The 19,825-nt window shown below is 41.5% G+C and overlaps 1 protein-coding gene across 12 annotated transcripts in view; it reads right to left on the bottom strand.

Annotated features, from left to right (window-relative positions):
• Positions 1-18,665, bottom strand: part of huwe1 (HECT, UBA and WWE domain containing E3 ubiquitin protein ligase 1) — a 44,877-nt gene extending 26,212 nt beyond the window's left edge. For 5 of the 12 annotated variants that reach the window (XM_037541665.1, XM_037541675.1, XM_037541674.1 and 2 more), the window contains exons 1-32: positions 18,601-18,665; positions 13,410-13,459; positions 13,170-13,239; positions 12,959-13,069; positions 12,667-12,873; positions 11,450-11,602; positions 11,151-11,213; positions 10,936-11,013; positions 10,738-10,785; positions 10,474-10,642; positions 10,256-10,356; positions 9,827-9,977; positions 9,567-9,694; positions 9,083-9,223; positions 8,859-8,964; positions 8,643-8,750; positions 8,442-8,543; positions 8,280-8,360; positions 6,772-6,878; positions 6,213-6,405; positions 5,895-5,986; positions 5,598-5,800; positions 5,395-5,452; positions 4,988-5,164; positions 4,599-4,844; positions 4,293-4,426; positions 3,768-3,889; positions 3,345-3,533; positions 2,946-3,162; positions 2,730-2,852; positions 2,397-2,634; positions 1,671-2,018 (exon numbers count right to left, since the gene is read on the bottom strand). In XM_037541665.1, coding sequence (XP_037397562.1) covers positions 1,671-2,018; positions 2,397-2,634; positions 2,730-2,852; positions 2,946-3,162; positions 3,345-3,533; positions 3,768-3,889; positions 4,293-4,426; positions 4,599-4,844; positions 4,988-5,164; positions 5,395-5,452; positions 5,598-5,800; positions 5,895-5,986; positions 6,213-6,405; positions 6,772-6,878; positions 8,280-8,360; positions 8,442-8,543; positions 8,643-8,750; positions 8,859-8,964; positions 9,083-9,223; positions 9,567-9,694; positions 9,827-9,977; positions 10,256-10,356; positions 10,474-10,642; positions 10,738-10,785; positions 10,936-11,013; positions 11,151-11,213; positions 11,450-11,602; positions 12,667-12,873; positions 12,959-13,069; positions 13,170-13,214 — 4,239 coding nt within the window. In that variant the 5' untranslated portion in view covers positions 13,215-13,239; positions 13,410-13,459; positions 18,601-18,665. Of the gene's footprint in view, positions 1-1,670; positions 2,019-2,396; positions 2,635-2,729; positions 2,853-2,945; positions 3,163-3,344; positions 3,534-3,767; positions 3,890-4,292; positions 4,427-4,598; positions 4,845-4,987; positions 5,165-5,394; positions 5,453-5,597; positions 5,801-5,894; positions 5,987-6,212; positions 6,406-6,771; positions 6,879-8,279; positions 8,361-8,441; positions 8,544-8,642; positions 8,751-8,858; positions 8,965-9,082; positions 9,224-9,566; positions 9,695-9,826; positions 9,978-10,255; positions 10,357-10,473; positions 10,643-10,737; positions 10,786-10,935; positions 11,014-11,150; positions 11,214-11,449; positions 11,603-12,666; positions 12,874-12,958; positions 13,070-13,169; positions 13,240-13,409; positions 13,460-14,865; positions 14,885-16,045; positions 16,200-18,600 lie in introns of those variants that run through there. The other 7 variants (XM_037541672.1, XM_037541671.1, XM_037541673.1 and 4 more) reach the window with 7 other exon arrangements.
• Positions 18,666-19,825: the final 1,160 nt, after the last annotated feature.

The raw sequence follows: 19,825 nt of genomic DNA, 5'->3' as shown, positions 1-19,825 counted from the left end.
AAATTCCGATTTGGGCCACTTTTGCATGCTGTGTAAATGCAGCCTAGAAGAACTGCATCCCAAATGACAACTGCTAAGCAAAACAGGAACCTACAGTATCTCACAAAAGTGAGTACACCCCTCACATTTCTGCAAATATTATATATTTTCATGGAACAACACTACAGAAATGAAAAATGAATATAAAGTAGTCAGTGTACAGCTTCTACAGCAGTATTGATTTACTGTTCTCTGAAAATAACACAGCCACTAATGCCTAAATAGCTGGCAACACAAGTGAGTACACCTCACAGCGTAAATTGTGATGTCCCTCTCTGGTGTCATGTGACTCATTAGAGTTACAAGGTTCCAGGTGTGAATGGGGAGCAGGGCTGTTAAATTTGGTGATTTGGGTACAATTTGCTCATATTGGCCACTGGATATTCAACATGGCACCTAATGGCAAAGAACTCTGAGGATGTTGCTTTCCCCCAAAGATGGCCTAGGCTATAAGATGATCGCATAACACCATAAAACTGAGCTACAGCATGGTGGCCAAGGTCATACAGCAGTTTTCCAGGACAGGATCCACTTGGAACAGGCCTCGCCAGGGATGACCAAAGAAGTTGAGTCAATGTGTTCAGCGTCATATCCAAAAGTTGGGGTCAAAAAAAAGATGCATGAGTGCTGCCAGTATTGCTGCAGAGGTTGAAGAAGAGGGAGGTCAGCCTGTCAGTGCTCAGACCATAAGTCACACAATACATCAACTCAGTCTGCATGGCCATCATCCCAGAAGTAAGCGTCTTCTGAAGCTGACGCACAAGGCGGCCTGCAAACAGTTTGCTAAACACAAGCAGTCCAAGAATATGGATTACTGGAACCATGTCCTGTGGTCTGACGAGACAAAGATAAACTTGTTTGGCTCAGATGGTGTCCAGCATGTGTGGTTGCGCCCTGGTAAGTAGTACCAAGACAACTGTCTTTTGCCTACAGTGAAGCATGGTGGTGGTAGCATCATGGTCTGGAGCTGCATGAGTTGCAATTCATTGAGGGAAACATGAATTCCAACATGTACTGTGACTTTCTGAAGCAGAGCACGATCTCATCCCTTTGGAAACTGCGCGGCATGGCAGTTTTCCCAACACAATAACGACCCCAAACACGGTATCGACCCCAAACAAACCTCCAGGATGACAACTGCCTTGAAGATAGAGGTGATTGACTGGCCAAGTATGTCTCCAGACCTAAACCCAATTGAGCACTGTGGGGCATCCTCAAGCAGAAGGAGAAGGAGCGCAAGGTGTCTAACATCCACCAGCTCCCTGATGTCATCATGGAGGAGTGGAAGAGGATTCCAGTAGCAACCTGTGCAGCTCTGGTCAATTCCATGCCCAAGAGGGTTAAGGCAGTGATTGATAATAATGGTGGTCACACAAAATATTGACATTTTGAGCACAATGTGGACATGTTCGCTGTGAGGTGTACTCACTTGTGTTGCCAGCTATTCAGACATAAACGGTTCTGTGTCGAGTTATTCTCAGAGGACAGCAAATCTATACTGCTATACAAGCTGATCACTGACTAAGTTATATGCAAGCTTCATTTCTATAGTGTCCCATAAAAGATATAAAATATTTGCAGAAATGTGAGGGGTGTAATCACTTTTGTGAAATATTGTATATGATCCTTACCTGTGTAAGCTGAGCCTGGTTGACTTGAGGCTCCCTTCGGGGTGTGGCGTTGCTCCCTTCCTCTGCTGAGCCAGCAGCTGTGCTAGAACTGCCTGCTCCTGTCCCAGCAGCACCCTCTCCCACTGCTCCACCAGATCCTGGGTCTGCACTAGCCCCACCAGTCCCAGAAGAGCCACCATCCTCATCAGAGCGTGATGAGCCTTCCCTCTCCTTGGCCAGTCGCTCCTGGATGATTGGCTCACCACGCAGGATGTGGCAAAGGATGGCAAGCATGGACTCTGCCATGCGTCCACCGTAGACCTTCAGAGGCTTACGGTTCCACAGGTTGCGGATGCAGTTAAATGCAGCCTGGGTGTTAAGAGTTAAACAATAAGCAAGATGTTATAAAAAAAAAACTGTCATGTGTATTACCATTGTGTGTACTCGTCAGGGGTATAAATCACTGATTTCACAATAATTCAATGATCCTTGAAACTATTTAATACATTATAAAAACTCACATTACCACAATTTCATTAATTTATTTACAATATAATTCAGATTTAAAAAAAAAGTAAATCCTGTAAAAGTTGTTGTACTGTTCATTCCTACTTTAATGTACAATGAAATATTTCAATTCAGTATTTTCTGATTTCACAAATTGATGAGTTAAATGCACTTTACATTATTGAGTATCTTGTTCCAGTGCATAGTCACATGCAGTCATATGGAATAGTGTATTCTGACCTTCTGAGTGACGATGAGGAAACGCAGGGCACTGAACTGTGGTGTGGTGGAGGGTGCTCCAGGCACTTTGGCGGGTAGAGAGTGGGGAGAGTCCAGCACTGTGCTGGGGTTCACCATCTTCTCCACCAGCATCAGCCAAGCATCAAGGAACTCACCGGTCCCATCAGGCAGCTCAGGGTGCTCCAGCCCCTCAGACACTGGCACCTTCCCTCCCATTGACAGAGCCCAGTTAAACGTCCTGATGGTGGCAAAGTAGTGGGAAACAGATTAGATAATGATACCGATGACTGTGTGTCAAACAGTGTTGGGAATTGCGGATATTTGAATACTCACTCAAACAGGGCATCATGGCCTCCAGAGCAAAAGAATTTCTGCAGCATCAGGTGGTAGGGATACTTCCTCTCGTCAAACAGCATGGGTGAAGTGAAGCCCACAGAACAGATGAAGAACGTCAGCCTAAACAGAAGCGGAGAAACAAATTTATTTATGCACGCAAAGCGCACGTTATATAAACATGGGACAGGTGAGGAGAGGCTGAGGATTGCGTACCTAAAGCGAGGGGTGGGAGTATATGGAGGCGGCTGCCAGCTCAGGCCCTTGGTTAGTAATTTGGTAAGGGAGGACGCAGTGGCACGTGCTGCAGGTGTGGGGGCAGTGCCCGTGCTGGTGGTGTGGTGGGAGCGCCGCTGACGAACAGGAGAACCCACACAAAGCTTCACCAGCAGGCCGAACAGCTCAGCCAAAGCTCGACCCAAACGGGATGATGCTGCAGGGGACAAATACATAAATTTAGGTTAGCAGTGTTTTACAGGATTAACACTCATGCCAGTTCAAAAAGCGAAATAAAGCTTACATTACTTTTAGTAAAGTTCAACAAAAAAAAAAAAAAACACACACACACACACACACACACACACACACCAGCCTGATATTGATGTTGGGACTGACCAGAGAGCAAAGGTTTGATCTGTTTGATGCGTGTTGCCATTGCAGGAGTGAGTTTGGATTTAGCCTTTGGGTCAGTGGCTGAGGGCTCATCGGTCTCCATGGGAGCGAGGGAGTCTCCATCCAGGCCCATGCCCTCCAGTAGGCCCTGTGCAGAGGGGTCCACCCCCACAGACAGAGTCTCTGCCTCAGCTGGAAATGACACCAGGGGAGAGACAAAACATATTGAAAAGCAATATGAAAATAGGCTCCCTGAATGAAAACTGAAAAAGAAATCATGAACAGGGCATTTGTCTGTTTCATTTGAAACAGAAGTGAAAGGCCTTAGAAAAACAGGGAAAAAGGTAGCAACCTTAAGATTGGAGGTAGATTAAAATGATCATATTGATAAAAAACAAAAAAGGGGGAGGTATTATGCAAAATCACCATGGTGCAGTGTTTTACCGGTTCTCCTGCCTCCACTGGCTGCAGTACTGCTAGATGGTTTTTCTTCCTTAGGCACTAGTTTCTGCATGTCAGCCTGGCCAAACTCACAGCCAGGAGGCAGACTGAAGAGGAAACGAAACAAACAAATACATGAAACTCCTGTACACTGCTTTCCAACAAAAGACTAGTAAAATCGTAAAGCCTTGAGCAGACAAATTCTGCCATCTGAACACAAAACACATTGAAAAAAACAAGACATTAATTACCAAGCAAGTTTTATGGCTTAAAAAAATGAATTCTACGCCAATTGTTAATCATAAATACAAAAAAAATTGATAGTAGGATTCAAATCTGCCACACTCTGGTAAAGTGAGAAAATTAGGCATCATGTCTTAATCTAGCACAGATATCACAAACACAAAGCCTGGCGCAGCATCTAATGTGTTAAGGCAGCAGACAATGGAGAGCTCTGGACTGCTGAGTGCAGTGGAAGCAAGTGTAAGGTGAGTTGAGTGTAGTTTTGACCTGTTGGGTGTGCAGAGGGACAGTAGCACAGTGCTCTCCCACACCAGGGAGCAGTAGAGCTGACTCAGCTTATTGAGCACACTCAGACCAAGTTGGGAGCCCCACTGGTTTACTGAGATGGCCCGTATCTCACTCTGAGAGAGAGAGAGAGAGAGAGAGAGAGAGAGAGAGAGAGAGAGAGAGAGAGAGAGAGAGAGAGAGAGACTGACTATTACAGGAACATTATTCCTTGTGCTCACTTCAAACGGAAAATTGACTGATTCTGACAAATAAGGTGATTTTTCTCTTTTAAGCTAAAAATCTTACCTGTCCAACTCTGCAAGTGTGGACGAACATGAGGATATATGCATGTGCAGCAGTGAGCGCATGCAGGAGAGGCGTGGCACGGGCAGACAGTGTGGCGTCTGTGACATGGCCAGCATTGGCCAGTTCTCTCAGTAGAACTGAACCTCCCGGCACCTCAATAGGCCGATGGAGTGGCTCCAGAGCTGACAGAATGCTGTCCAACTGGCATAAACCCTCCTGCAGAACCTTTGGTTCGTGGGATAGTGTCTAAGCCAGGAAAAGGGTAGTTTAAAAGGTATTCTTTCAAATAAAATGAAAAGTCCCTTAGTAAATCAAAGAAAGTTTGCAATTAACATTGTAACTATGTGACACTGGGATTACAAAGGATAAAAATCATGTATATGTCTCACCAAAATTGATTTGCATACGCCAGCTACAGCCTGGCAGGCAGCAGAGGTGGGAAAGTCAATGGGCAAGTTGGGAAGCCCCAAGATTGACACCAGAGGTAGGAGGCCTTTCTGGTTCACAAACTCCTGACAGTGGTCATCTGTTGTATTATTACTCAAAATCGATTCCACAAATTTCATCTAGATGTAAAACAGACAAAAACAAACAAAATCTTCATCAGAACATGGTACATTAACCTGAACCGGATAAACGGTAACGGTTATTTGGTAAATAATTGCATTTAGATTAATACCCACTACTCTGCTCTGAGAAATGAATAAAATACTGCTTTAAGCTGCAGAGCATAAAAATGAGATGCAGGCCAAGGATGCTGAGCAGCCATTTTACAATTAGCAAAGTCAGCACTTACCACATTGAGAATGTAATCCATAAGGGGAATGGGGATCCGCTCTTCTGTGCCAACCACTCTGCAAAAATACAATCTGTTCACTCACCAAGGCAGTATCTCACAAGCTCATTCAATTCAAACACACTCCCTAAGAATCAATGTAAGACAATATTTTCCACCCAAGACATCTGCAATCAAACCACTCATTATATTAGAGCACTCACTGTCTGTTACTCTCTGGTTCCCCCTGCTGCTGGCTGAATGTGTGCAGAGCCTCTTCCTCCTCTTCATCCTCACTGGAGGCTTCCTCCGCTGCATGGTTGGATCGAGCTGGAGGCACTGTGACAGTCCCATCTGCTTTCTGTATAGAAGGTTTCTGGCAGATGTACTCAGGAGCTCTGCCCAAGTTGCAGATCTCTTCCAACAACTGACAGGAAAAACATTACAGAAAATATGTAATTTAAGAAAATAACATTAAGGCAAAGTGCACAAGAGAAACAAAATATCATTATCTACTCAACCTTAATGATAGCGGTTGTGGCATCAGTTTTCAGTGTGGGCTGGTGCCTCATGAGCTCATCCACAGCACTGCCCAAATTAGATGCAGTGTCCCCTGCAGCACAAACACATACAGTCCTGACCTCTGAACCACTGCTTTTTTCAATATCTTCACTGGTTTCAATTTAATTTGCTGTAGCAAAGTCAACCAAGCCTAGTAAACGCATTTCAATTACATTTCATTTAAATTACAATAAATACAAGCAAAAGTGGCTAGGCTAATTATTCTAACATATGGTTTCTTTCAGCAACAAGTAACAGCTCACCATAGTGCCACTTACCAAGTGGGTCGGAGCTGCGGCGGCGTCGCATGGCCGGCAGGTAGTCAGGTGACAGCAGCACCTTGAACAGGCGCTCGAATGGCTGGCACTGGACGAATGAGTGCAAGCCACGGGCGTTTAGGCACAGGGCACTGAAGACATTGGGCAGGGAACCCAGCACCTCTCGGGTGGCAGGGACCTGCAGAGAGAGAGACTGTGAGAGAAGATCGGAGTGGAGTTGGGAAGGAACGAGTGAGAGAAAGGAGTCAGGGGAGACGCCAGAAACAAGACTGTCCAACACATGCTGTGTGAGCTGCTGAGAAAGTGAGAAAATGGGAAATTGCTGGCAAGGGAAGAGTGACTGAGGCTGGGAAAACAACATAAGCAAAAAACGCTGGGGGGGGTGGGCACAACAATAACAGTGGGATATCAAGAATGAAATGTGGGTGGTGTGACAAGATGCCTGTTTGACAACGACTCTCTACATGCAGAACAAGTTCTGAATTACGGAATGTGTGGTAAATGAAAGGAGGAGCCAGCAGACTATTAATGTAGGAGAAAATTGAGAATGCAGACTCACATCTTTGATGAGCAGTGCATGTAGCATGACATCAGTGAGGCCATTGTCCTGCAGGGAGGAGAGCAACGATGGCTCCTGGAACACAAATACTGTCACCACCTCCGTTGCTGAGAGAGAGAGAGAGAGAGAGAGAGAGAGAGAGAGAGAGAGAGAGAGAGAGAGAGAGAGAGAGAGAGAGAGAGAGAGAGAGAGAGAGAGAGAGAGAGAGAGAGGTTAAACCTGTAATCCACATTGTGGATAAAATAAGCTTTCCAACAACCCTTTAAAAGGAATACTTGAGCAACCTTATAGCCTAATCTCTGTGCCATCTATTACCGCATGCAATAATTGATGTGTTTAAGACTTGTTTACTTAAAACACACTTAACAAAATCTAACAGAAAAGTAATTTCATGAATAAATACATAAAATACAAAATACATTTTAATGACACAATCTCATGTTTTCATGTGAAATTTATCCTTTCAGAGTGGAGGCTAGTTTCCAGCAGGAAAACTAATGATAATACATTACCAATGGAGTGGTACGGGAGTTTTCACAGGTTCTTACCTTAATTGGCTCTTGCTAGTTGCATTATTAATAAGGATGTACAATTTCAAAAGCAAATAATAAAAATAAACTGAAATAAAACTTTTGGCATCAGACAATTTGACCCATAATTGAAAAAAAAAAAAAGTTTTCATGATGCATTCACTGCACTGAGTGAATGAAAGAGCAGAACATTTATGCATTAACATTAGTGTTTGGTTAATGTTTAGTGACTTTGCCAAAACATCTGTGTTTTATTCACTGCGTTCTTAGAAGTTCTAAAAACTGGTGTTAGCTATTTCTCTGTAATGCTAACCAAGATCTAGTCCCACTTCCTCAATTTTATAAACATTTATAAGCTCCCCAGAGGGGACAAAAGTATGTCACATACATTATTTTGTCTCCAATGCTTGGCACTCTTAATGCATCCTCGTCTTATTAACTGTACCAATCCGAATTACAGCAATATCTTGAAACTTCTGTCCATTTTAGCCTACTCTACTCCAAGTTTGCACTTCAAGACTAGAACACAACATTGCCAATCCCACATCCCAGGATGACAACTACAGGGTGTCGATACGCAATTCAACAGACATGATGGAACACCATCATTTTCATATTTTTATTACACTGTCAAACATTTTAGATGTTCATTTACGGCGTTCAGCAGAATCCCACTGGCTTCTATGAGGTGTGTTTTAAAGTAAATAAAAAGACCCATTTACTTTTCAAACATGTCACAACACAGTTGCAATAGAGATCAGCCTAAAATGCTGGAATATTCAAATGGCATATAAAGACAAAAGTCTCACAAACACTAAACATGCAAAGCAGAGCTTTCAGTCTACTTGTAAGCATGTCATCTTTGTCATTGTCTGCCTTTGTCTGTCTGGTTAAGGTCCTTGAAGCCTGAGCTACACACAGCTGTGGACAATGAGACATTTTAACTGTACCAGCAATCCCCTTGCTCAGTGTGCTCACCCAGGAGGAAGAGTGACGGTCCATAATACTCGGCATTACTTATGATGTGCTTCAGAGAGGTAGGAAGAGACCCGTCCATCACTGCAGAGAGATAGTGAGACGTTAAACCCTTATAGGCAATAATGAAGCACAATTTAATTCTAAGCATGTCCGTCATCTTACCATGGCGAATGCCATCTGAAAAAGCAGGGTCCTGAATGGCTTTCTTCAAAAAGTTCAACATGGATTTTAACAGAGCTGCCCTCTGAGGAATACACTGAACACCTGTAATTCACAGAGAAGAAAACAGTCAATTATTGAGATGTTTGGGGCAGGGAAAAAAAGACATTAGATTCAGCCAGATGGGAACTTTATTTTATTTACCTGCTCTGGGCGTGCTCACTGTGCTGGTCTGAGCACGAGGGTCTGTTTCTGCTCTGGAGCCTGCAGAGGTGGAGGGCCCTGGACTGCTCTCCATGGCAACCTCAGACACTGCAGGAACACCACCACTTAGAGCTGCATTTTATTATGAAAAATACACTAGCTGATAGCAGTGACTGCAGAGTCAATGAACATTCTAACATAAGAAAAGGAACTGACTGTCCATGTCTGTGTCCATGTCCTCAGTTTCAGCAGCTGTGCTGGGCCTCTGGATCTTTGGCTTGATGACAAAAGGGCACTCTTTCCTGGACAGGTCCACCTCATGCTGCACAGAAACAAAGCAGTCATATGAAAGAGAAAGCACATTCCATTAACAAAGAGCTGAATGCTAGAACTGAATAAGCCAGAGCAGAGCACGAGACTGGGCAGTGCTGTGTGGGTACCTCCAGTCTGCAGATGAAGATGGAAAGGCCGCTGTGGGACTGAAAGGCAGCCATGTCCAGATTGGTGATGAGGTCCACAACACGAACTGCCCGAGTCACAAAGGTGATCTGGTCTTGCTCATCCCCCAAGAACTTGATTACCTACAGAAAGAGACACAAAGCTCATAAGAATGCATGAAAAAATAGCCACAAAGGGGCAGCAAAACAAAAACTACTTAAAATAAGGAACAAGAGGGGAAAAAAAAACAAAAAAAAAAACCCACCAGCACCATCATTAAACAGCTGCTAAAAACAGATCCAATGCTTGTTAGCATAATTGGTCTAAATGTACCTTAATGTTGTTTGGTGTTAGCATGGAACACCAACAATATTCTCAAAAAGGTTCATTGTGATGAAATTTAGTACCACAACAACAACTCTTCATACTGCCAACCCTGAGATGAGGGCAGGAAAGACAGAGAAAAGGAGAGAAGGGTGCACAAACCTTCAACAAGGCCTCCATCATTCCACAAGAGACTAAAGCTTCTCCACCAGCATCATAGCTGGCCAAGTGGTACAGGAAAGAAAAGAGGGCTGTGGCAAATTGGTGTGGGTATGGCTCCATCAGCGGGTCTGTTTTTGCAACAAAGGCAGAACAAGATACAGATGTCAGATCGGACATTCTTGAACAGTGACAGTGAAGACTGAATAACATCTGAAGACTGATATACTGTATTTGATAGTGACAGTTATTGTAACCCTCACCAATCATGGCTTGTATGCAGTTGCGGACCAAAACAGGCAAGAAGCCATGGTAGGAAGCTGTTCCAGTGCAATCGATGATATTTGAAAGCTTAGGAGTCCGCTCCAAGTGGACTATCGATGTCAAAGTGCGCAAGGAAGCGGCCTTAATGTCCTGTCATAAAGATCATGCATGCAAGTTCACCAAAACGAACACAGACCTTCTATAATTGTAACTAATCTGAAATTTACCACAAAAAAAAGTTGGACATTTAAGGTTCAGATCAAACATGTACTAGGCGGACTTTAAAAGTAAACAAAACAAACAAACAAAAAAAAACACCTTTCTAAACATATTATTGCAATGATTGAAGTAAGAATTGAGAACATCTCCGACACTTGTTTTGGGGTAGCTGACATAATACAATGCTGGGAGTCAGGGTCATATCTCACCACTAGCTGTTTATCTGTGATCTGCAGGACATCCACCAGCTCCTCTATCAGCCCGTTGTAGAGTATACTGTTAGCCGACTCCTGCAGGGCATTTGAGTACACTACAGAAAAATCAACACAAAATATCCATCTCAGTTGATGTAGAGGGTTGGTCTGGACATCGTTTAATGAAAATTCATTGTGGCCTTATTTTGGTCATGGCCTGAGAGTTCACTCACCCAGTATGGAGATGGCATGCAGTCTAGCCTGCACGGCTTGCAGTCTCTTCTTGTGGTTTGAGAAACCGTGCGCCAGACGGATGTGTGTGAATAGCAGGGTCTGCTTGTCTTTAGGGATGTTATACATGACCGTCAACGACTCCATGATCTCAGACGGACTCTCTGAGATCTGAGCATGCACCAAGGAAAAGCCACAATTAAATTCAAGTGCGATCAATAAAAGCATTAAGGGCTTCGCCACAATGATTGAGAATAGGAGCTCACCTTGTCAAGTTGTTCAATGTGGATGTAGTGTAGCGTGTTGCTGGTGGACTGTAGAAATAGGAATAAAAAAAAATAATAATAATAAAAAAAAATTATTATCTATGTCTGCTTGTAAAATAATACACCACCAGACTAGCTATTTATATCTCTGTATAAAGAAAGAAACTATCAGAAATAATGAGGAATGTGAATTCTTACCTTCTTCTCCACTTTGACCTCAGAGCTAGGCTCAGCATAGAACTCAAAGTGCAGAGTGGTGGCACTGGGTGGATATTTCTGCACACACACACAATGAAACTGAGCATCAGAACATGGTGTGACCTATCAAAAAAAATCTAGCAATGTATTTTTCCAATATGTGCACAGTTGTTTATTATAACACTGTATAATGCATATATGGCATAATGGCTTACTGTCATGGGCAAATCTCTGCAGCACTCAGCCAGACCAAAGCCATTTTCCTTCCCTCCCCAGCTCTACATGGAGATAAAACAAATACATTGGAAGAATATGGATGAAAGAAAAGAACCGTCTGCCATAGGAAATCAGCAAACTGAATCCATAGCACACTTGGAAGACATACAACTCAGGTCTAAATCATGTTCCACTAAACTCAGTGAAGCACGCAACAAGTAAACATGGCCAAAACAATGGCCATTCCAACTGTCTTTTCTGGTGAACAAAGTTAAGAGACTATCATAGCCAATCTTACCTCAGCCAGGTGTTGTAGGCGAGCAAGCAGAGGGCTCCTCTTGTCTGAGCCCAGCCTGGTAATGTAGTTGGAGCGCTTGCTGAACACATACAAGAGGTTCAGCACAGACAGCACCACTTGCATGTCGCATGATGCTAAAAGGGTGGTCAAGTGCTGTAGGGCCAGAAAAAGATGGGATAAAAAGTTGAATACATCTGTGTTGAACTTGTTAAAGTCAACAAGTTCTTGATGGTACTGATAAAATTCAATACAAGGTGATTCTGAAAGATTCATCCGATTTCAAAAGTACCATATTTTTACAACCGTGAGGCGCCTCAATCACATACTAATTGTAAGAGGGGGTGACAGAGTTTCTGACTGTCACCAGAAGATGGCTCCCTTCAGTCTGCGAGGAGATGGCACCCATTGGGTAGAAAATGTTTCGCGTTCTCCACTTCAAGAAGAGTGAATCAATCATAACTGTGCAATGTGATTTTCGTCGACAGTGAACCCCCAACAGCTCAGAGAACTCGTTGGTTCCACAACACTGGATGATCCCCGAAATCGCAATGAAAGAGCTGTGAGAGGTGTGATACCTGACTTGCTCAATCAAGTATTGGATGAATTTGACCATCACGTTGATGTCCGCACAGCTGGAGGAGGCCATATTGAGCACTTGTGAAATTACATAAACTTTATGGTCACGTAACCATTTAGTTTACTGCATTGTCCTGTAATGATCTGAAGTGAGATAAATAATTTTGAAATCAGATTAATCTTTTTGAATCACCCACATTACCAACCATCACAGTAGCATAGTATCAGATGATTTAGGCTTGAAATAATAAAAGACAACAAGGTGATGGATTACTGTGTACTGCTACTCTATGATAAAAGAGCATCTTAACCTGACATATATTGTATTGATCTGACTGTTTTGTGTCCTTCTTTTAATATGACCGAGCATTATAAACGGTAAGCAGACTGGAAGCATATTTCTAATGAACTCATAACCAAGAGGATCTGATGTTATTTGAAGAAAAAATGTCTGCACAAAAATATCTCTCACTTCTGGAATATTTGTTAACCACAGAGTGAGATAACAGCGGTTTTCAAAAATTGAACAGATTTTTTTACATACAGCCCACACTCTTATATGGGCACGATAAGTAATAAAAGACAACACATCTCCAGAAGACTTTGGCATTCATGTGTAATGGAAAAGGCATTTTTAATACCTCTATGGAGCTATACAGGTGCCGAGAGAAGCTGTACTCTATCAACAGGGCTGTGAAGTTCAGCACTGCCAACAGCAAGGCTTTGAGCTGCCCATTGTCTGGTCGATCACAAACCAGCATCCAAGACATGTTCTCCACTGTCTGTCCCGCATCATAGAGGATGCCATCAAAGCGGTCCAGGAGGTCTACCCAATGGTACAACTCGCACTGCCAGGAAAGAGAAGGAGCAATAAGAATAGTACAACTAAACACAGGAACACCATAGTTGGTCAAAAAAAAAAAAAACCTTTACTTTTGTAATCACCTTGCCAATGTTCCATGTCTTGATGTGCTGCAGCTCCAGCAGCAACTGCTCATCACTGCATCCTTTCAGCTTCTCTATGAGCGTCCTGCAGTCAGCAGGCTAAGGGGAGAGGGGCAATATTTAGGATAAGGATGCAGTGAAGAGACCTTATGACACATGCAAACATACATATAGGATGGAAATTAATGAGCATACTGACCGCTTCAGTGGGCGTTTTCTTTAACTTGCTTCTGTCGACCTTCATGTTTACTAGTTTCTACACTCTGCTCCTGCACAATCAGTATAAATATTAATGCCCAAAAGCATAAAACTCATTTCACACAATAAAGGTACTACCATTTTGAAGTAGTATCATGCCAAATTTGCACTACAGTAAAGTACAGCTGAAGTCAATTTACAAAGAACATTGTCTTGCATGTATACATGAAAAACAACTTACGATAATTAATTTGGCAATTCCAACTTAACGGCATCTTTCACATATAATACCTGTGATGAAAAACAGAAACCATTAAAATGAAGCACACTGTCTGTAATATGAAGGAAACAACCTTCAACAACCTGTCTCTTTGTGCTTCTTCAAATATCTCAGGAACGTATCCACAACCTAAAATTAGGGCAGTTCTACAAATATAAAAGCACTTTTTGCTGTTCTAAAAATGGTCAGTCTAAAGCTATCTGGCTTTATAAACACCATTCCAACACTTAAATCACCACAACAAGAGGGGAATTTGCTTTCAGTGTGCCAGAGAAACCCTGCATGTTCATGAATTAAGAGTGCTGTCAGAATAGGCTATTCATTCAGAAAATCAGTGCGCTCTGCTATGAGAACGATCAGAACGCGCCTTCAGTACTCTGGTCAAAAGGCTAGACAGCTCTGGAGCAGCCATTTCAAACGGTAGGCATGGTAACTAGGTGTCAGAGATAGCAAATTTCCTTTCTGGATGGATTTTGAGGTAGCCGTCCTTAGACAGCACAAAATTAAATAAAACAAACATATTAATGGTTCATGGATTAATATGACATCATGGGCATTTGAGCACAAACTGATAAACACTTGATATATGGACTACTGCTCAATTTGAAGACCATTTTCAATCTCCTTTTCTGTTAAAAATTTAAATTCTGTTAAAAATTTATACTAAAATTTTGAGATACATGAAATTCTATACAAAGCCCAGTTGAAGCACATGGCATCTATACAAGGCCTGTAGTTTAAAAACATTATCAGCCAAGCAATTGTATAGCACTTTCAATATGATCCATGTAGACGTTGTAAATTCAACCAAAGACTTTCTTCCTGTCAAAGTCCTCATTTAAAATGGACCACTTCCTCATAGGCATACAAAATAAAATGAATGACTTGGGCTATGACAGAGGTGTCAATGAACATGGTGCTGTTAACATTTGTTATCAGAGCCATGTAAAAATGAAAGATGATTTATACAACCTGATAACCAAATGAGATTACAATATCACAGAGCGCTATGTGATTTTTCTTTTTAAGCACTTCGGCCACATATGAAACATGCTCAATTTTGCCAAGTTGCCTTGTTCTGCCAAGTAATAGACAGACACCTATTGCATGACATGGGGCACTGTCTAAATGTTTTTTAAAAATAAATTTAAAAAAATAAAAAAAACAATAGAAGTGGCCAAACAAATGGCAAATTCTATTTAAAAACATGTGACTGCCAAAGAAATGTAAATGCAGACAACATTAGAGGAAAGAAAAACGACATAACATTTGATACTGCATACGACTGAAACTATAATGGGAGACAAATGTCTGAGAACTCAGCATGATTCACACACACACACACATTAATACACACCATCTATTAAATGATCTACCCATGGAGATTACATATAATATCAAACCTTCAGAAACCTACCCACAGCTACGAAGAGATACAAATTCCATTCAGCAAACGTATCTTGTCCAAAAATAGATGCTGACATGTAACATTAACCAAATAATAAGGACTAAGGATGAGATAGTAGTCTGAATCTCACTGCAATGTTTACACACCTAATAAAACACTTCAGCTAGCAACAGCACTTCCGTCTCTATCTAAATAGCAGTGCTAAATGGTACTGACAACATAACAGAAAGAATTAGGCTCTCATAAGTTTTTTTAGGCTTCAGACAAACACAATGGCAATTATGCTAGCTGTACATCCCACTGCAGCCAAGTTAACTGCAATGCAACAGCAAAAAAATGCACTGACGTGCGTCTGTACATTAACCTAGCTAGCTACAGTTAGCTAACCACAGCTTGCCAATAAACGTCATTAAGAAAGCAAGCAGATAACCATATTTTCTAGGGAGATATAAGATAAAAGCACCGGGCAAAAACGGCAGCACGTAGTCGAAATTCAATTAATTACACTGCCTAGCAATGGCTAAAAGGGCAGCTAACGCGTAACGTGTTAGCTAGCTAGCTACAAAATAATGCATAGCACATAGCAAACGCTACCTAGGTTAGCTAGCTAACTTAAGCGGTTAGCTGCCCCTCACAGACTACTTAACTCAGCGAAAAAACATAAATGGCACACCTTATAACACCACAAACACGTAGGGACATTTGCACCAATGTGTGAGTTAGTTAATGTAGAAGTATGCCATTTAGCAGCCGCATTCAGAAAAGAATGTGTCATTAGACCGCTAGGTTAGCTACCCAGCTAGCAGGCTAGCTAATAGTCTAGCCTCTTGCAGGCTAGTCAAGCTAGAAAAGTGCAATCGATTATTGCTCTCCAATATGTCAACATGAACTTGCTCGACTACAAATATCTCTCCGAAGCATTTTCTTTAGACAAGGGTTCAGTAAAACAGCTAATATGTATATCGACGAAGGCTCCCAGGCAAAAAGCAGCACTTAGCTAGCCGACGCTCAACCTAAAAAAATCTCTCGGCTCCACATGCTCTGGTTGTCTAATCTAGCGCCTGGCTGTGGCGGGCCTGCCGAAGCCTCCACACTACTCTAACATCACAAGCTAATAAGGGACAATTACTCACAACACGTAGACAAAACTCGTCCTCAGACCCTACCACGGCGTTTCGCTCGTACGTACCCGGCAAACAGAACCCCGTTTCGGTCTAAACACTTCTTTATAAGCGTGAAATCCCCGAAGATGCCCAGACGTACAGCTCTCGTACATGCGCTCTATCGTAGGCTGGCTTGCTGCTCAGCTAACTGAGAAACGCATAATATGTCGCTGAATCATTCCCCGAACAGGCCCGGCACAACACTCAGTGCGTGCTGGCGAAATTTCACAGCTTCACTGCTCCACCGACTGCGTAGCTCCCTAAAAGCCACACAGCTACAATATTATTTGCTGCATGTGGAATTTATTAAGCAGTTTGGCAAAAAAGCCAGAGTTAGATTTAAAATGTCCACTGCTCATGGAAGTATTTTCAATCCCAGCTTCTTCTTATTATTTCCCCTTATAAAAAAGTTACTGCATTTACTCCCTTATTTATATTCTCATTTGTCTCGTTTTTGAATGTGCGGTCTTAAAGTTTATATTAAATCTTTAAGCACATCATAACTGAGTGCCAGTGATCCAGTATTCTTTCCAATATGTACGATTCTCTCTCTCTGATACTTTACTGACAAACAGATGTGTTAATGTATGTATTAAAAAACACAATAAAATACAGCAAGCTACAGGGTGTCTACCCTATATGTCTATATATCAATCTATATGTCAGTATTTCTCATATCGCTACTGTTGGAAGAAACCTCATATCTCCATTTTTTTGTTGTTTTCCAGTTTTTGACAATCTGAAAATGTGTGTTGCACTTTATGTTGTGCGTAAATGTCATGATGGATGGACCAAAAGAAATACCCCATAATGACTTGGGAACAAAGTCTGATTCCATTGACTTACATTAAAGGTAAAGTAGGTTTATCCTTCTCCTGTAAGGTTATTATTTTGGAGACAGCAACGATATAAGGCTATGAGCGTGATACAACCACAATCAAACCTATACAGGTGATTTCTTTCTGCACTTCAACTGAATGGTGTGTCTTATTTTCATTGTTTACAAATGCATGGGCATAGATTTGAAGTCTTTGAAAAAGGAATAATAATAATAATAATAATAATAATAATAATAATAATAATAATAATAATAAAACTATTCAGACAACCCGACAGCCTGCACTCAATAAGTGTGGTAATGTCTTAGGCCCAACTTGCAATTCATGACAAAATGGCTATGAGAACAAAGTGATGATATTTTTCCCAATCTAGCAAATGAGGTCTGAAACAAACCTTTAATTGGAAACAGACAGATTCTTCTCATGTCTGTTCTGATTTAGGTTCACTCTGCATACTGAATTATGCAGAACACTGAAGTGTAAATGTATGACAAAATTAAAGGGGAATTCCATCGATTTTCAAATATTTCTGCATAAATAAATCGTTACGCTATCAACAAAGTCACTCAGAGTGGTCTGATGTGAAATGCTTAGCTCTAGAGAAACTTTACAGAGTCAAAACTGTCCAGAGAAGTGACGACAGAAACCAGATATCTGAAAAGCTTACTGCGTACAGAAAGCTAGATGTAATTGTTGTGAATATGCAGCCTCATTGCTAAACATTGTTTTAATAACTCTGTGACCATGTTGTTGGTCTAACATGTTTTCTGCAAACTTGGAGGGTGTCATGATGAAAAACAGTACCCAAAGAAAACCTACTTTACACTATTTTACCATTATCACCACTGCATATTAAAAGAGAAGTGCATCAGTGGTTCCTGTATAGTACACACCACAACCCCTTGTTTCTTGGTTGGTGAGTTTCTCTACAGTTAATCATTTCACATCAAACCACTCTGAATGTCTTTCACATTTCAACCACTGCAGAAATATTGACAAAATGGTGGAATTCCCCTTTAAAGTTAAGGTCCACTGTTTCACTAGCATTCCAGTCATATCAATGGGAGGAAAGTGTGTGTGTCACGCTGACAAAGTGCTAAAACAGGGAAACAGGCTTACGCTCCCTTCAGATGATCAGATGGATGTGAAAGAGAGCGTCTTAGGGGTGTAAAACAGTGCTGCCTTTTGACATTGAGTGTAAACTCAATGAAAGCCTAAATACAGCACGATATACGACAGCAAAGCGAAATGGTTTTGTGGTCTCTCTCTCAGACGAACGTCCCACATCTTTCACATGGGCACATGCTACCACACAGCTAGGTTAGCGACTTTTCCTCGCTCAGCCTTTACAGAAACATGTCGTCTCTACGAAGCTAACACGCCTAGCATTAACTTATAGGCCACGGATTTTGTTTGCATCGTCAAAAAAACCCAAATAAAAAACCAAACTGAAACAAAACCGGACCCAGATCACTACACAGGTTCGTGAGCGCGCACACATACAGCGCGCGTGCACGCGAGCAGCCGCCGCTACAAAAGCTGCTCACATATTAAAAATGGCGGTTTATACAGTAGGAATGTCCGGCCTTTGAGCCGCAAAACGCCGCTTTTTTGTGGACGCGGTGCGTCCGCGAACAAACTCCAAAACACAAATCCATTTGCTTCGTGTATTCTTACGAGCCGTTCTAAACGAGCTACGCGAGTTTCGAGCTGGAGTGAGTCAGAGAAACCGAACCGCTTACCTCGGGTCTTGTCTCAGTGTAACTTCTCCATTTTACAGCAGCTAGCAGGGTGTAAATCTCGCGAGAGCTGCAGCCCGCTCGGTGCCGCCCGGAGCTGAAGCGCTGAGGGCGACAGGGCACCACCGGCATGGCGGCTGCACTAATAGGTGGGCTAGCAGGCCGTTTAACTTTCAGTATCGTTTACTATTATTGATATCACATATTACATTTGAAAATTGAACATGTATATGTTAAGACTAGTTAAAAAAAAATGACGTGAAAAAATTAAAATTTCAGTATGCCAAAAATTCAGCTTTCATTCATATTTATTTTTATTATTTTTTATATCGAAATCCCAATTTAAGAGAGTGCACTTTTCAAATGGCAAGGGCTGCAATTTTTTAAAAATTATACTCTGCATTATCCACAACGTTGTCTTAAATTTGAAATGGGGATATTTAACCTATTAACAGAGTTTGTGAACTGCCTGTAGGTAAGTTAGGCCAATCAGAGGCAAGCAAACCTCTATGTGTTGTGACATCACGACCACATCTTACAGGCAGTCTGGCCCACTATATTCAAGGTTCAAGCCTTTAGCCAGAAAAATTAGTATTTTGGTCTAATTCACTCAGTAATTGCAACTTATATCACAGTCGCAATATTAGTCAGAAAAGTCTAAATTATTCAGAAAAGTCAAATTGTTCAGCCTTATTAATCATGTATCTGAAAATTAAAACTTTTTTGGTTAATGCCATTTAATGTTTGCAGTACATTTTGGAAATGACACAATGTATTTGAAATGTGTCTCATATATACCTGTGTAATTCCTTCTTTATGGGATGTAAAATTCAGTTACTGAAATGCCTTTTTGGCTGTTCTTAATGAAATTGGTGGCATTTCTTTTTAACAGGAGAAATACCGTTTACTAGCATGAATTAAATATTATGTGCTCATTAAATTTTCACAAGCAAAAATTTTTAGTTTTCAGAAGTTATTACTAATTTTTACTTGGGCAAACTAAATAATAACTCTCATGTGCAAATTCCCTTCTTACATGGAAAAACAGAAGTTTCTGAAAGTTGTACATGTGTATACAAAATTTTGACATGTAACAATGTTCTACATGTCAAGACTCATGTTTTACTACTGCTGTCAAAATATTTACTTGTTTAACTTAAATTTCTGATATCAAAAATTCTGGATTTAAAGCTAAAATTTCTTTGTAGAGCTATGCAATTATTCTTGG

The sequence above is a fragment of the Pygocentrus nattereri genome, chromosome 9 (assembly GCF_015220715.1).
Source record: "Pygocentrus nattereri isolate fPygNat1 chromosome 9, fPygNat1.pri, whole genome shotgun sequence".
Lineage (NCBI taxonomy): Eukaryota > Metazoa > Chordata > Actinopteri > Characiformes > Serrasalmidae > Pygocentrus > Pygocentrus nattereri.
Note: the sequence above shows the minus strand (reverse complement) of the source record. Positions and strands in the feature narration are given on the sequence as shown.